This window comes from Melozone crissalis, unplaced genomic scaffold (assembly GCF_028551555.1).
Source record: "Melozone crissalis strain CALT ecotype California unplaced genomic scaffold, PUWL_Pcris_2 ptg000014l_1, whole genome shotgun sequence".
NCBI classification, from domain to species: domain Eukaryota; kingdom Metazoa; phylum Chordata; class Aves; order Passeriformes; family Passerellidae; genus Melozone; species Melozone crissalis.
Window position 1 is genome coordinate 12,025,234 of NW_026535792.1, and position 17,977 is coordinate 12,043,210.

Genomic DNA, 17,977 nt, shown 5'->3' on the forward strand with positions numbered 1-17,977 from the left:
TAATATTTTGTATTGAAATGTGTAAAAATGTGACATGTTTAGCTCTCTAAAAACAGGCAAATTTCAAGTACAGATGAGAATAACAGATCAGCTGCAAATGAATGAAAGTAAAGACCTGGTCAGAACTCAAGTCAGCTCTGTAACTGTCGTTACTTGCAACACCTCAGTTTTCTTTACAGAAAGTTTAAAACTCACTTTTGTTTCTTTCAACAAATCCATTTAATCATACCTTTAATATTTATCATTATGGAACAGGAATGCAGAAATACAGAAATGCTTTCAAAGTATTAAATCTGTAAAGAACTTGGATACTATCATTAACAATCTTACACAAACCAACTAAAAAAGCAAAAAGCTGGCTCTGTGAGAGAGAACTATGCCTGCCCTGCACTTCTGATGTTCATTTCAGTTTAGGATGAGTTTCAGGGCTTGTCTCCAATGCAGTCTCTGAGGTATGTTCTTCATACTAATGTATACAGGCAGTGGAATTGCACTCCTCAGATTTTGGGCAGCAGGTGTGTACTGTACCAATTTCAGTATGATGAAAAAGAGAAATGTGTATGTGTTATTTAGATCCCAGGATGGTGAGTGCTATGTTTCTGCATAAACATATCTCAGCAAACTCCACAGTAATTCAGACTTTTCTCCTTACAGTTCCATCCTCTAACTGCACATGAAGAAAACTGTCTCCAGCTTTGTAGTTTTTTGTGATTTCTGCAGACTGCCAAACTTCTTCATTATCAGGGATCCAAACCCTATTGTACTGTAACAGAAAAACAAGACAATAGTTAGCTTAGCTACTATCATAATACCAGGCTAGCATTAAAAAATACCTTTCAAACATCAAGTGCAATCCCATTCCAGGACTTTTGGGGTTTATTATTAGCTCCATACAGCAGGATATATTTTTTGTGGTTTTGTTATTTTTCACGAAAGAATACAAAAAGAAAGCAGACTCATTAATTTCAGACATGCATATTCTGCTCCTGTTCAGAGCAGAGTCTGCAGAACACAGCATGCAGGAAGGTGAGCAAGGGCCAGACTGTTGCCAGGCTCTTCAAATCCTCTGAAAATGAACAAAGAATAAAACACACTTAAAGGGGAGACCCTGTTTCTAGGAGGGTTCAAATAAGCAAGTACCAGAGAAAGCATCTCATTACCAGAATTCAGACAATCAGGTATGGACAATCACTTCCCTGAATTCAAGTACAGGACACTGAACTCAGAATGCATTCTGCCAGAGGCACATTGTCATACCTAAGAAAGACTGCACAGTTCACTTTCTTTTAATAGGACTGAAGTGCAACCTCCAAACATCTTTCCCTGCTCTAGGACAAACTTCAAAGACTACTGGCTGGTTTCTTTCTTTACAAGCAATCAACTGGCATACTTTAGCTCCATCTCAGCAAGGTATCTGTAATCCACTGAAGCATAGATATTTGAAAAAAATATTTGAATGTAAGCTATGCTGTTTGAACCATTTAGTTCTCCTGCGCTGAAGTTAAATGCAGAAGCAAAAGCAACTTCTTTAAATGCTCTGCCTGAGAAGCTATAGGAAACAACATTCCTTAAAAGGATATAACACAGCTGGAAACCTCAGGAGTAGGGAATTACTTTAGTGATGTGGAGTATGTCCTTCTCATCCTGACAGGGTTTGACAAAATGACATTGTTGTCCCTACTAACACAAGAAACTATAATATATACCCTTCCAGCATCCTTCTGTTTTGATAGCCAGAACCCTTCCCTGAATTCCCTCACCCCAGCTATATTCATGGTCAGTTGAAACAAGCTGTTTAAATAAACCTGTGAGAACTGCTGCAGCTGCTTACCTGAAAAATTAACATTAAGTCAGCATTTCATGGAGTGTGAGCAGACCCACAGATCCCTTGGGGACTTGTATTCCCTTTCCTTTTGGTGCTGCAACTGTTGGTTTTGTCACAAGGGACTTTTTTCTCCTCCAGTTTGGAAGGAGCCTTGGAAGCTCGAGCAGATCCCCAGAACATGAGTGTCTCTGCCCCAAGAACCCCCCTGAACCATGGTGGGGGCCTGCAGAGGTCCCTGAAAGCTGCACTGCACAGCTGTAGCTGCTTTAATACTAACCCCAAAGATCACCACCAAGCAATTTAGGGTAGGAGGGACTTGCACATCCTGTGAGTTAGGCTGTGCTGCTCAGCTGAGGTTTCAGTATCTCCAAGGTCAGACCTCACCTTTCTAGTGAGCAACACACCACCCTGGTGCTCATCAGGGGATGAACAACCATGGAAAACTCAGCTGCTTCCATGGCACCTCCTTGCTGATGCTTTCAGCATGATGGCATTTCTCACACAATATCCAAATTCACAAAGACATTTTCTAAACAACCCCAAACAAATGCAATGGCAATGTTTTCATCTATCTGACCAAGGGGACAAAGGCCCAGGTCCTCAAGTATCTATTTAATAGCCACATGAAAGACATGGCTAAATTAGCTTTACATTTGAGTTTTCTATGTTTATCCAACTATAAATTGTTAATTGTATCATTCCTACACTATGCTGATCTTCTCCTGGCTTACAGATAATGATTGTTAAATTGAATTCTTTGTTTGCTGTTATTCTTTGGGAGTTAGAATATCACCACCAAACAGCCTCAGGGGCACACAGTGTTTTCCCATGCAAGAAAATGAACTGCACTAGGTCAAGGACGAGAAAGGGAGGGAGGAGAATGTGATAAAGGCACTGATTCTTCAGGAAAGGCCCCTGGAGTCGCAGGAGCCTCCACTGGCAAATGCACCCAGCCTAGAGAGTTGGCTGTCTCCAAACCCTGCCTCGCAGGTAAACAGACGGGAGTTTGCTCATTTCCGTGTCAGGTTACACCCGCACTCCTTCCCCCTTCACCTGTCCAGCATTCCTGGGAAAAAGAACCGCGCTCCTTCTCCCAGCGGCTCCGAGCGCGGCAGCGGCAGCGGGACCCACCAGCCCTGCAGCTCCATGGCAGCAGCAGATAAGGGACAAGCTCACTAAATCACCAACATACCCCTGCTGGTTTGTTTTTTAAAGCTAAGCAAACAAACGATACGTCACAACACTCCGGTGACTACAGGAGAAGAGGGAAAAGTTGTGCAAAAGTTTCAGCGGGCCCAATAAGGAGGAAGAATCTTTTCTTTAGGGCCAAGTTCTGCCGCACACATTCAATATTTGCCCAACAGAAAGAGCGGCGCTCCGAGCCTGAGCGCCCAGCGAAGGGCAGTTAAACCTTCACGCCGCCTAATCGCTGGCTGGAACAGCGAGACCGGCTCCCAGAGGCCGAGACTTTCACTAAAGGAGTGTTTTTCTCTAAGTGTCTCCCCACGGTGCCCTGTGGTACAGTGTCCCGCACGGGCGGCTCCGCGCTGTGCCCACCGCCCGCGGGCACCAAGCGCTCCGGCTCGGCCCCTTGCCCTCGGCCCTTCCCCGAGCCCGCACGGCCCCTTGCCCTGAGCCCATCCCCTTCCTCAAGCCCCGCTCCGGCAGAGCCCCCACGGCTCCTTGCCCTGAGCCCATCCCCAGCCTCTTTCCCTGGGCCCTTTCCCAGCCCCAGCCCCGCTCCCGCGGAGTCCGCACGGTCCCTTGCGGGCCCCTTGCCCTGGGCCCTTCCCAGCCCCAGCCCCGCTCCCGCGGAGCCCGCACGGCCCCTTGCCCTGGGCCCTTCCCAGCCCCAGCCCGGCTCCGGCAGAGCCCTCACAGCCCCGTGCCCTGGGCCGTTCCCCAGCCCCGCTCACCTGCGTGTAGAGCTCGGCCAGCGCCATCGGGGCACAGCCGCGGCTGTCCGGTCCCGCAGGTGCCGCGGCCCGGCCCGGCCCCCGCCCCGGGGCGTGGGGAGCGGCCCTGCCCCGCTCGGCGCTCCCCGCCCGGCCCCGGCCCCGGCCCTGCCCGCCGAGCCCGGCAGCCCGCACGGGCAGCAGGATCCCGGCTCTGTCCGTTCTCCCACTCACCGTCCTGGCACACCTCGCACACACCTTTAGGGACCCGAAGTGATGACACTGCGGCTGCCAGAGGGGCCCCGGGGAGCAGCCCTGACCCAGCGGAGAAAACCAACACAAACATTAATCACTGCCTACAAAGCGCTGTAAAGGAATTTCTGTGACAAGCTCAGAATAAGATAAAAATTAACAACACTGAGTGGATTTAGTAGGTTTAGAGCACTGACAGGTGCTACAGTTGAATGTCCTTTATGAGGAAGAAGACCTGGATAACCACAGTGCTGTGTTTCAGCAGGTGGATACATGCCAAAACCCACCAGCCCTCCCCACCTGACACGAGGAGCTTCCATAGCACACAAGGGAATGTTTTAGTGCAGTTACTCACATTTTATTTCAGGAACAGTTAATATTAGATGACAAAACACCCTAACCAGAAGTGGGTTATGTTGAACAAAGCATTCTCCCATAAGCAGAGCAGTTTATGGCACACTGCTGCTATCTGGGTGTGTATTTACACATCCTCAGATTTTAACCAACTCCCTTGGCAGTCAACACCGAGCCTGCCATGGAGGCAGAGGGAACCCTGTGACCATCTGGGGTCTATGCCAGCACACAGCTCATGAGCCACCAACCAACCAAAAACACCCTGAAACAAACTGTACAGTTGTACTTTTATTTGGACATTTTCCAGTGATAGCTATTAGGCTACAGTTTTTATGATGCATACATTTACTAAGTACAACATCAGACACTACAACAGATCAGAGCTCAGGTAATTCTGACAATGTTTTGTTTTTCATCTATGTACTGTAGTGGCATCAAGTGCAAACCTATGTTTAAAGGCTTTTACTCATCGCATGAAGTATCAGCATCTTAAAAAACCCAAGTGTTTAATCATAGTTTTAGTATGGTATTTGAAATATGTTCAGTTTAAATCACAAATTACATATAGACCTTCAAATTGCAATTGCTGGTGTTTCCAAGTAGGGAACAAATGTTGCTGGATATCAATCCACTTTCAATGAAGCTGATGCTACTTTTTCCTATAATAGATTAATTTCAGTTAACTGACTTAAGCACTTTTATGTTCCATCCCAGTTTGAAGTGTGAGAAGCTATTTTCAAAATTTGGATAGAAGACTGTGTCCTAAACATCAGAATAAAATGATCACTGGAATAAAAATACACCAAACTGAATGAGGTAATTATTGTGCAAAATCTGTAGAATAACTGTATATATTTCTAAGGGGTCCTTGACAAGTATTTTTCCAGCATCTGATAAAATCTATCATCTCCATAGATAATAAATTAAAATATAAAAGATATGTCCACATTAAAAGAGCATAACAATGATTCAAAGGAAAAAAAAGTTTTTAAAATAATTCTGCATTATATTCCAGGGTTAAAGAGATTTTAGTCCTAAAGTGAAAGTTATATTATACACTCACACTAAAATTTTACTTCTGAAAAGTGCATGTAAAATACTGCCATGTAAAATGTTAGATGAATTACCAACTACACATCTATTCCAACTCAAAAATATTTTCCTTTAAAACATGTCAAGCAGCATATACTTTTAATGTGATATAAAAGTAATACCAGTCCAACCACTGAGTTTAAGGATGATACCTATAAATTACTAGACACTACTTTTTTTTTAAGGAAACGATACAATAAGGCTTTTTACAGGTAAACAAACTTCAAAAATAAACAAAAATACATTGAGGCATACATTTTCAACACTAACGCTTAAGTAGTGGATACATTTCCTGATCTACAGTATGAACATACCGTAATGCCAATTGTTTGTTTTTCAATAGGAGAAAAAAACCTGGGAGGTCAGCATGTTCTCACGTGTTTTCTTTCCTAACCCTGTTACTGGATGCGAAGGCTTTGCCATTACATTCTCACGAGTACAGTACCTGACAGTCTGAAAACGACCTTACACCTCATTTGCAGCCACTTCACAGCAGCCAGAACCTCAGAAATCAAGTAACCTTTGAAAAAAGAGTGTTTGGTATTTGGTGCAGAGGAGAACCTCAATCATTTAGCAAAGATCATTCAGAACCCTTTCACAATGCAGTATAAATTCTTAGAAGTACTGGCATGATCCATCAAATGTAATATGGGACATCTGAATACAAGATGACAGGAGCATCTTCAAATGATTCTGAGAAAGTTTATGTTGTCTTTATTTCCAATTTTAGCAACCATACAAACAGCACGTCTGCCTTTCAAGTAAAACAAAACTGAAATGTTTCAGTCTGCTCAACAGCAAATCTTTTCTCTGTGAATTTGCAGGCAAACAGAGGAGCACCAAACAGTCACCAAATAGTGTACCTCTAGGTTATTTATCAATATTGTAAAATAAATTAATGTTAACACTAAGATGCAGATTATTATAATACATTAAAAATATTGCACAATGCAACTGAGCAACGTGTGTGGCTTTATTTTTACATCTATGTTTGAGCCATCCACCACAGAACTGGAACCTTACACGAGGCCTCCACGCTCCAATATGCCTCACATTGTGAAATCTGAGTTTTATATAGCAGATCCAAGATGTGTGAGACAGAGAAATCTTTCCAGTAAAATGTGCAACATTCAAAATAACTCGGTTTCTCATTATGCACTCTGATTTCCAACCATTAAATCAGCATGAATCATAGTCAAGTGACAGCATCATAGTCAAAACCTACTTAACTTTCTTGTTAGTCAACCTTTCTAAGAATGAGAGCCTAGGGCTACTGCAGAAATTTTCTATTAAAGTTTTTCCCCTCATATTCCAGTGTGAAAGAAGACTTTTCTCTGTTGTTATTATTTTTTTTTAAGTGGCATAAAACCAAGAGATTATACTTAAAATACACATTGCCATCTCTGGGGTCTACAAACAAAGAACAACATTAGACAGACTCTATAACCTAAATAAATACTAAAATCATTACTGACTTCTGATCATTTGCTTCAAGATTCTGTATTTTTAGCTAACTACTTTTAAAAATAACTAAAGGTGTAATTTCCAGTGTGCTACTTGTGCTTAGTTACCATTTTCCTCTGCAGGTGTTACTTGATACAATGTGCAAAATTCCAGTTAAAATAACAGACAGCAACAGACTGTAAATAAGGTTGACAACAAAAAAATGAAGTGTCTTATTTTTAGTGCTTAGTATGATACTGTCATACATTTAAAACAACAGAATATGCAGCAGCGATTTAGTTTGCTTGGTAAACCACAGTTCTAACAAATAAACACCTAAGTTAGAGCATATAGTGAGCTATAGGACTTATCAACTACAATTTATGTCAAACTGACATAAATGAGGAAGTGGTTTAAGAAATAACTTTATATATTGCCAGTTTGTGTTTTTCCATTCCGTTTTTACAAATTCAATGTAACAGGCTCCCACGTGACTGTGTATTCTACTACAAAATGCCTTACTTTCAAGTCTTCCACGTCCAGGACTGTGACTGTCCCTATTGGTCCCCACCTATGAGAAGATTACATATGGATTTTAATTTACACTATTTAAATATGTTACTAAAGATCTAAAAATGTCTCTAGACAGCTGAAGACACAATTTTTGTCCAAGCCCGATTTCCATACTCTGGACACGTACAAATCAGTGATGTCCTCATCAATGCAGTCACCAATGAGCACAAATGCACATCTTTCTACGAGCCTTCAGCCTCTGGTGCTGCTGTGCAGTTCCCAGCTACCTCAACTACACACCTGGGCTTAGACAGGCTTTTGTTCAGAAAAACGTGGGTTTAGTGGCTCACTATGTTTGAACAGGTACAGACATCAGGCAACTGGTTCTCCATCTAACACTGACAGGACATCCTGGGGATCACACACGTGATATGAAGCCCAGGCCCAAGCTGGCTGGGATCTGAATGGTTTCTAAAGCCAGAGAGGATGGATTGAAGGGGAAAGTAACAGGGAAGATGTGTTTGGCATCCATGAGCAACTGAGGAGAGTCCTTCCTGTCCCGCAGACGCACCTGTAGAGATAAGAAAGTGGTGACATTTAGCCAGCTGACTGGGAAGAACCACCTTACAAAGCTGATCTGTGCTTACAGATGTGTGTGTGTGCAAACACACTCTGTGCTAACCTGAGCTGACACATTTACACCAACTAGGACTTCAAACTGTAGTTACTGTGATCTGCTTCACTTCTGCACATCTCCCCCTTACAGTGCAATCTGGGAATACCTAGATTCCCTGAAAAAGGAAGACTTTGTCCAGTATCTGCTAACCATCTTTTCATTACTGCTTTATCTCAGTTCTACCTTCCCAAATTCCCTCATCTTGCTATACTGTAATTCAATTTCTAACAGATCAGAAAGCTGACATTTGTTTCTTTAGTTTTGCTCTACTGGCTGCTTCTCTTTGGGGTTTTCAAAACTTATCACTTTCACCAATATATATACAAAAATAGAAGGGGTAAATTAAGAACTTTGTACGGATATGGGCCTCAATTTTCAAAGCACAGAACTTCACATACAGACACAGGTCTGGGTAAATCTGCATATCTAAATCTTAGTGCTTGAAAAGTTGTCACACAAGTGAGCTTACATACACAAAGATGAATAAGCACAACAAGCTCTCACCTGAAAACCTCATACATAGTGACAGGGAAACCAACACTTTCATCTAAGTCTGGAGGCAGGAACTTCTGATTGCTCATATTTTAAGGCTGACATCACCTTTTCAATGCTGTTAAACTATGATAGCCAAAACCCACAGTTTTTATTTTCCTGAATGTATTTCAGGATGCAAACAGTTTTGGCTGATCAGAGGTTTTCTTGGAAATAGTCAAATGGTTTTTGATGAAAAGACAGACATACCTGTATTGTACGTATAAATGACACCAAGACTCTCTCTTCAAACTCATTAACTGGAGTATACAAATTCAGGACTTTTACAATCTGGGAAGAAGAAAAATCACTTTCAGGTTCATGTTACTGATCAATCAACAGATGCATCTGTGATTACTAATAATATAACTTTAAAATTAGCTATTTAAAAAAAAAGAGTTATTTTCAAGTATCTGTTATTTTTCTGCTTTATTCATTAATGCAGAATTCCATCATCCTGCTCAATGCTATGTTAAATGACTGCCTCCTTCAGAACATATGCTCTTTGGAGGTAGAAACCCAAAATTTCTACATATGTGATGAAAATACCAAATGATGGAAAAATCACATGAGAAGTAACTGATTGTGTTCCTACCACCCCCAAAAACATGATGTATTTCTCACCCTAATTTCTACCCTGTAGTCATGACCTCCTGTAGTCTTACAACTTCTCTGTTTTTCAAGAGAGCGAGCTATTCCTCTAAAAACAGGGCTAAAACCACCAAAGGAAAGAATTACATAACAAAGACTTTAAATAATAAAATGGGTGAAAAAAAACTATTAAAAATTCTCTGGTTTTTTTACTATTCCCTTTATTAAAAAACCAAAACATTTTGTTAAATAGTTAAAACACAGCACTTAGAATTCTAACTTCTTATTCAGTAGAAAGTGATTTTGCAGTAATGTGAATTAATAAATCAAAATGGCTTTATTAATGCAACTGCTAGTGCTGACACAACACTGAAAGAAATAGGGAAATTTCTTCCTTTTCCTAGTGAGAATTGTTCAGTAAGCATCAAAGATGCTTGGGTCCATTTATTCCTGGTTAAGCTCTATGCAAATGTAGTATGGTTTGAAAAAGAAGTGCAACGTATCTGTACAAAATCTGAGCTTTCCTAAACAGGAGTCTGTTTACTGAGACCCACTTGGTTCAGCCTTTGAGGCTAATGGGTACAGTAACTTCACACTCTTGTTTGCAGACTCACAGACAACAGCTCTGCTTGAATTGTCCATCAGCTTGGCTGGATACCAACCCTGATGGCAGGAAGATCAATTCCTGCTGCCCTAGGCAGAGCTGTCTGGAGAACAGAGATGTCTTTCAATGAAGACTTTTCTCTAAAGATTTCCAAAAACAGAGACTGTACAGCACTGCACCCTGCACAATCTATTGAGCTTCCTCTCATTTGTTCAAAACTTAACTCAAACATCAGACTCAAAAGGGTCTGGTCCTTTTTTCACCCCTCCAACTTGATCTGTTTTGCTAAAACAGAATAAGAAACCCCCAATTCATGCATGACAGCAGTGCTGGCAGAGATAGCAAACACCAACAGAGCAGAGAGCTGCTCAGGACAGACAATGAGGATTTGCTCACCTGGGCAGTGGTCAGTGCATTGCACATTGAACATATGGCTTCTGCATCTTCATCTGTTTTCTTTTTTACTTGCAACAACTGTGCAGCCTGGATGAGGGGTTCCAGGGTTTCCTTAGCCCCACTGTTCATCAAATTTTTATCACGTAGCCATTCCTCCAGTTGACTCACATTGTATCTGTACAAAGAGGTAAGAGCATCAAGAACATAAATGCTTGATTAGAGATAAATGGAAATCATGTGCAATCTCTCTTTCCCAGTGCTGCTTCTCTGTCCTTATATGTGTTTTGTAATTTTGTCTTCACACTGTTTTCTTCCAGTTAAGGCAGGGACTTTGACTTTCATAACAGTTAGAAACTATGGTCAAAAATTTCCACTAGTCTTTCCCATTTGTTTCTGTTCCTATGAATTGCACGAATGTGACAAGAAGAAAGGCAAGTGAGATTTTACCCATGTTAAAGTACAGTGAGGCTTTGGGATGTAACTTGAGGGACTAAATTTCCTGACATATGCCAGTAAAATCCATTGAACAAGTGGTGTGAAATGCAGGACATGATTCAGATGGCTTTACCTCAGGATGCAGCAAAGACACATCCACTGCACCATCAATATACAAAAAAAAGCAGCAGTATGTTTGCTATTCTTCTCTAAAAGCTGAGGAAGCAATTACCAACATTTCACCTACAGCTCTGATTCCCACTTGATAATGAAACACTTTTTGGCTTGCCTCTACCACATTTTTCCTTTAATGTCAGGTAGGATTTGGCCAAAGTCAATTAAGCTGTTTTTAGCCAAATTTCACCAAATCAATTCAACACCATCTGCACCTCTTTGCATGTGGAAAAATAGATATTCCAGATATCTGCAACTCCACCAAAATGATATCCAGCAATGTCAAGAGTTCAATTAGCTTTCCAGCAATGCACTGAAGAGAACTGATAAGCTGTCTCACCTTATCTGCATCCCTTTGCTCCAGGAGCACATGTCCTTGCGCAGGAGGAGGTTGTTGAGTGTTACAGCCCCAATGATGTAGAACATCTGCTTGACCACCTGTTTGATGAGCTCAGGGTCCATGCCATGCTGGCACATGACCGAGTGGAAGGAGTTGAGCTGCCTGATGATGGAGTCCAAGGTGTAGGTGCCCTCGTCAGCAATGCTGGACGTTCTCTTGCGCAGCCCCGTGGGCTTCACTCCTGACACACCCTGGATGGTCTCGTGCTCCAGCATTCCTGAAACTGCATTTGGTTGGCACCATTATTGCAATGGCTGAAAACTGCTGATACACAAGGATATCGGGCAACACAGCAAAGCAGAGAGAGCAGGCTGGGCTTTCTGCTAGCCACATTTTGCCATGATTTCCAGAAACTGTGTCCCACTATGTTTGGCAAACTAAGTTCACAGGGTTTTGACAAGATTCCAGCATGTGTGTTTAAAAGGACAGTCTGAATCTAGCTCAGGAAAGTACTTTTTTTCCTCTTAGGGTCATATGAGCAATGGAGTCAGCAAACTGAGAGCTGCTCCATTCTTTTAAATGTTGTGATTGGAAAGCATCATGAAAATTTCTGTGGGAGTACTGTCTGAATAGAAAATGAAAAGTATTCTTAATGAAAAAAAAAACAAACCCTCTCTGAATGTCAGCTTTATCACTGCTTGTGATTGAAGTCCTCACTGCTGTCAATAACAACAACTAAACATTTTTCCCATATTAATTTCAATTAAGAGTTCCCATGTAAATAAAGCCTAATTTTTCCATGGGCTATTTCCCAACAGACAGGGTAACAAAAACCAGATTGTCCTCACAGCTTCTTCCTGCAAATGCCTGATTTATGCCAAGCATGCATAAGGTATACCAATTTATTCTGGCACTGCCAGAAGAACCAGTCACAGTTTAGTTTTTCCTCTAATCCAACCTGTCCAGAATAGTCCTTGTCATCTCTGAACAGAACACCACAAGAACTACTAATGAAACTCTACTGTTTAGGAAGAAACACAAGATACACCTTCTACCACCATTGCAATTTTCATTTTGGTACTATGTTATGAATTTTAAGGAATTCAACTTTGCCTTACCAATCATTGGTTGCAGAATATTTTCCAACACTCGGACAAGTTGTTGGTAGATCTGAATAGCCAAGTCACTCAGAACCTGTCTGTATTCAGCTAAATCAAAATTAGTGAGGCAGTGTTCATTTTGACGAGGTGTATTATGCTTCATAAACCCCTGCATTCATAAAATAACAGAAATTAATGCTTCAGTAGAAATATTACATAAACCCAGTATTGGCATTTTCTTTCATGCAACTGACAAATAATACCTCAAGTCACAGCCACTCAAAATTTTGGTTTGGATCTTTGTCTGATTGAGTCCAATGCCAGGATTTGCTTTTCAAGTGTCATGCCCACAGCATCTGCTTCCTTAACTCAAAATTTCAGGTCTGTGACGTAGGAACAACTCTGCCAGCTTTCTGGCAGGCAAGACTCCCTCCCACTCCAGCAAGGGCATTTTCACATGGCCAGCTATGATCAAAAGCCCAGTTAAGCTCAAAAGAGGAACTGGGCATATCAGAGCCTCCAAACATCGACTGGCCTACTAAAGGCTAAAAGCCTAATATGGCCTTTTCGATAGGGAGTGCAGTGAATCATTGCTAAAAACCATAATGGTAGCTGCCAGATCCTCCTGCTTAATCTGAGCTGGCCCTTTTGGGAGCCCAATGTCATCTGGACTCTGGGTCCCAGCCTGTAATAAAGGGAGGCTGGTTCAAATCTTGCATCCCTGTGCTTTCCACTGCTGCTGTCACCATCATTCCAAAAGTTCTAGCCATTTTAAGAGATTGTGACTAGATCTTTTGTACAAGATTTGTTAAAGAGCAGTGCTGGCAACAGTGCTGGAGAGCAAGAGAAACCAGGATAAGAGCACTGCTTACCTCTTCTCCACTGTACTGCTTCAAACAGTGCAAAAACCGGCAGGTGTTCGACAGCCAGAAGGACACTGTTTCAAAGTCATCTCCTCTTTTCTGAAGATAAAAACAAACACACTTCAGCAAAGACTGGCAGGAGAAATAAAATAGAACGCAAGATACACAACTAAGTGCTTAAAATACACTTTCTAGTAGATCCTCATTCTGATGTTTTGCAAAACTTTGTGTATTACAGTAATGTATTAGGAAAGCAAGGGTTTTGGCAAAGTGCCATTTGGCACCCTCCTTCTTTTCCTTAGTATTTTTCACGAATTATTTCGTCCACAGGGATGATCTTTCTGTGTGTTACAGACCCATCCTAATTGCTCTGGGCAGAAATCAAAGGGCAATGTGACTGTATTCCCAAAATACTCAATGACTCTTGTGAAGAGCCCAGTGGGGAAGACTGGAATGATACACAGCCAGCAGGAGGAGCAGGGAACAATTCAGTTTTGATGAATGCCACTTACATCACAACAGTTTTGGCAGCCTGAAATGGAAAATGAAACAAAACAACAAAGCCTTCTCACCACAGAACACAGGATTGAATATATGCTGAGTAGTTCTAGAGCTCCATGGTGGGCACTTCTTTTACTTAAAAATGTTAAAAACTTCCTATGGATATCTAAGCTCCTGCAGGATTGTTTACTAAGTATTTTTTCAAAAAATTTAGTTTGATTAAAGGCTTGGCTTTTGACACATCTCTCTCATTTGAAAAATAAAAAAACATGTAAGCATAAAACATAACCATGTCTTAATAATGCCTTCAAGATACACCTGGGCTGAACTCTCCCAGCCAGCTCTGGAAAAGACTTTGGGCAATAACATATTATCATCAGTGTAATCTGTAGGTGAAGCAAATGAGGAATCTGTTAACCAAAACTGCAAATGAAACTGTTTATTTAAGTGCTCTGGAGAAGATAAACAAAGACTCACTCTGCAAACTCTGACTACATCCAAAACTTTATGGGCTGAGCTTCAGAGGAGGGAGACTATTCAAAACAAAAAGAAGGCAGTTCTTTTCCCATTAATTCAATGCATCTCTGCTACTATAGGGATAAAATGCCAGCAATGTAATTTGTTATTTTTTTAACACAACTCTTGGCACTTCAGTGACAGTTCACTCATGACAAACCCAGAGCCAATTCATTGAAAGCCTCTTCCTCATTCTCCTAACAAAAAAACCAAAAGCAAATTTTAAATTAACATTTTTTTTTTCCTAAACTAAGCAGACTAACTAACCTTTAAGACTTTTTTGATGCCATTGATAGTGGAAGTCAGCAAGGACCGCACTTTCTGGTCATCATTGAGGTAATCTGCATGGCGCACACACATGAACAAAATGTATGCTGGGAGTCCTGGAATCAGGTTCACAGCTACCCCACGTGGTTTCAGCTCTTGGGAAAAACAAACACACATTGTCTTGTTAAGTGTCAAGTCATTGCAAGATGTTATATGAGGTAATTACAACCTCCCCAGTTATTAGCATATACATGTATAAATATATTTATATATTTTGCCAGTGAAAACTCAGAGCAAAACTAAGGGCCACTTTCTTGGTAAAAGAACAGAATAAGAAAATGTAAGTGCCTGCTTAAAATATGCAGGCATGTTAATATGTACTATACTCATCAGGAAAGACAGTTTCTAAATACACATTTAGAAACTGTCAAAACCAAAATAAGCTATTCATTTCCTAATGCAAATTCTGGGTTCTCATCATTCATTTTTCCAGAGTGAATGGAAGCAGAGAAGGCCACAAATGAGAAAGATGCTTACCTAAAATAAGATTCTTGACAAGTTTTTGTTCATCCTCCTTCTTGTATTCCAGCATCCCTTGGAAGTCCTTTTCCTTCCGTGGAATGTTAACTGGACGAATAGGCTCATCAATGATTTGTCCAGGGGATATGTTCTCCATCTGGCCCACTTCAGAGAGAGAATGGAAAGAAATATTACATTTTCCAGTGAAACCAATACATGCCAGAGACATTTCTGTAACATTCCTTAGGAAAGTCCTGGCTCCAGCAGGACAGGGAAGAGAATATTAAGAGCAAAACAGAGAAAACTCATTGCTTGAGAAAAAAGTGTTTTAGTAAGAGAAGGAAAAGGGGCTGGGGGGGGCAGGAAGCAGAGCAGAGGCAATCACCCATGATAAAACCCCACCCTGAGGGAACTGATGTCCAGCCAGCCTCAAACAGCAGCTACCTTGTGTGCAAAATCCCCTCCTGTGGTCCCTGACATGAGGATGTGCAGCACATGGAATATTCCTTTGGCCAGCCTGGGTCAGCTGTCCTGGCTGTGTGCCCCTGTGCCCTCCCACCTCAGCTTACTGAGGGGACAGAGTGGGGGAAAAAGGAAACCTTGACTCTGTCCAGCTCTGCTCAGCAGCAGCCAAAACACCAGTCTGTTCCCAGCAGTGTTATAGCCTCAAATCCAAACCACAGCATCACACAGGCTGCTATGGTCAGACTGCTAACTCCATCCCAGTCAGACCTACTGCATCTTTCTAAGTTAATTAGGCAATAAACACAGACCAAACTATATTTTCAGGAGCATTTTCCCACTCTGTATTATGTATGAACATTACTGTGATCTTGTTAAGAGAAGTAACTGACCAATATTGTAAAAATACGTAGTTGGAGTAACTAACCTTCACATTCAAAGGAAAACTGGGTAACTCATTTTTGCCTGGTTCATATTTAGTACTGCTTTTCTCTTGGCAAAACCAGATACTGTCTTTGAGTTCACAAACACTGCAGGAAACCTTCCTTTATGTTTGAATACTTTCTGCCCTTCAGAGAAACATCAATCTCCTTTTCTCATCTTCTAAAGGTTCATAGAAGAACACACAGAGGTCTAAGCATTCATCCTGTTTCTGCAATCAACAGAGGCTAAGGCTACTGAAGACCTCACAAGTGTTAAAACAGATGGGTATGATGACAACCAGATCACAAAGTAAACCAAGAGCTTTCTTTCAAAATATAAAAGTACCTTCGAGTTCACCGATCTTCTTAGCAAATACTTTCAGCTGCTTCTTTAATTTGCGAACAGTTTTGTCCTGCTTTTCCAGCTGCTCCATTAAATCCTGTGAATTCAAATAAGGGAAGGATTAAGACATGGGGACAGTCCTGGAGCGTGTGACAGAGACAAGAAGAGTGCTGTCAAAGAGTTACGAGGCAGTGAGGAAAGCTGAACAGAAGTGCCATCCTCTGGCCGAGGGTTGCAAGCTGGTACACTGCCTAAAACACAAGCCAAATATTGCAAATATTATTAAGTTATATGCAGCATGAGAAAGGCAAAGCTCAAAGGCAGGTAGATTCTGCAGACACTCAGAATGAGGTCAGCTCATACAGCAGAAGATATTTTGCTGCAAACACATCTCCCTCATGCTTCCTCCCTGCTCTTCCAAATGCCTCACAGAAATTATTTTCTTTATTATTAAACAGCTATCCCATATTTCTGCATCATTTATTCCTGTCTTTAAGACTGACTCCTTATTCAGACCTATCCATGTTATCAGAGGATGACAGAGGTTCCTAGAAAGACCATAATTTGCACTCAAATGTACCAAATCAAACATCAAACACTATTTCTTGCTGTCATCACATTTCCTTACACTGAAACTGGTTTCTTACACTTTTTTATTCTGTACCTCAATAAATCTAGCATCTAAAGGTCTTATTCTTTTAATAAACTCTATTTGTCCTTCAAAGGAACACTCCCCAGAAACCTATCTTTGAATAGTTCTGTGACATATCTGTTGTAGTACATTAATAAAATAATCATGTAATTAAAAAAGGGAAAGTCATTCTAAAGAAAGCAAAACCTCAAGCTCAAACAACCTGAAAATCATTCCAGGTTAAGTGCTGGAAAGCAGCTTAGAAGAAAAATCTTCTAAGAAGGAGGATAATTCTCAGCACTGGTAGGAACATAAGGGATTGTGAACTCCCTGCATCAAAAACATCATCTGGGAAACTACACCTCTTCTGAAGTACTGAAACATTATAGTGCAGCATGGGCACAAACCTTAATCACGTAGTAAAAGAGTTTACAAGCTGATACGACATACTTGAGCAATCAGACATAAGGCCTGCTGACAACAGAATCGAGGCCATGCTTCACATCCAAAGCACTGCTCAGTTTCACAACAGAAATCCTACCAATAACACTACATGCTTGTTGTCAGATAAATCAATTTCTCCTGAAACTAACAAAAAGATACATGTGAGTCCAACAGACTGTTTTCAATGTATCAAGGGATGGGATGTGATTTCAGAGCAACCACTATGTGAGGACAAATAGAGTTTTTTCGATGGTTCCTCTAAACAGCTTTAACAGATTTCATATCTCATAAAGATCTGGAAACTCATAAGTTATATTCTTTCAAGCTCACATATGGTGCTGCCTTTAATTAGTGTGAAAATATTATCACCAATGTCATTCTTCATATTTTGAATCTCTGAAAAATATTAAAATAAGAATAAATTGAATCTATGACTAGATTGCTGGCATTATTCACCTTGGTAAGGACCTCTACTTTTCTGAACTGAATCTAAATGTATCAAAGTTTCAAAATAAAGAGTAGTTTTGCAAACTGAACATCTTTTACATCATGTACCTCTTCTCCAGGGCAGTATTAAGTAGTATTCAAAAAGAAACTGCTTTGCTCACAGCGCAAGGCTCGTATTAGTAACAAAACTGTGCATCAAAAAGAAACAAAGATTACACAAAGGACACTAAGACTAACAAAAAAAGCAGTGAAGGAAGTAATTGGCATCTTGAAGCTCTCTGCAGGGGGATTTCCTCTGAAAGGGAGAAAGGAGACAGCCTGCTTTTCATTAGTGCTTCAGA

The 17,977-nt window shown here is 41.0% G+C and overlaps 2 protein-coding genes across 2 annotated transcripts in view; both read right to left on the bottom strand.

Moving 5' to 3' along the window:
- The window catches only part of MYO5C (myosin VC), a 33,834-nt gene extending 30,066 nt beyond the window's left edge, over positions 1-3,768 (bottom strand). The window contains exons 1-2 of the mRNA XM_054272530.1: positions 3,742-3,768; positions 653-763 (exon numbers count right to left, since the gene is read on the bottom strand). Coding sequence (XP_054128505.1) covers positions 653-763; positions 3,742-3,768 — 138 coding nt within the window. The remainder of the gene's footprint in view (positions 1-652; positions 764-3,741) is intronic.
- An 833-nt stretch (positions 3,769-4,601) lies between these two features.
- MYO5A (myosin VA) overlaps positions 4,602-17,977 on the bottom strand; it is a 98,127-nt gene continuing 84,751 nt past the window's right edge. The window contains exons 34-42 of the mRNA XM_054273122.1: positions 16,118-16,211; positions 14,906-15,052; positions 14,369-14,523; positions 13,094-13,183; positions 12,240-12,390; positions 11,122-11,404; positions 10,173-10,347; positions 8,792-8,872; positions 4,602-7,945 (exon numbers count right to left, since the gene is read on the bottom strand). Of these exons, the coding sequence (XP_054129097.1) occupies positions 7,793-7,945; positions 8,792-8,872; positions 10,173-10,347; positions 11,122-11,404; positions 12,240-12,390; positions 13,094-13,183; positions 14,369-14,523; positions 14,906-15,052; positions 16,118-16,211 (1,329 nt within the window). The 3' untranslated portion in view covers positions 4,602-7,792. The remainder of the gene's footprint in view (positions 7,946-8,791; positions 8,873-10,172; positions 10,348-11,121; positions 11,405-12,239; positions 12,391-13,093; positions 13,184-14,368; positions 14,524-14,905; positions 15,053-16,117; positions 16,212-17,977) is intronic.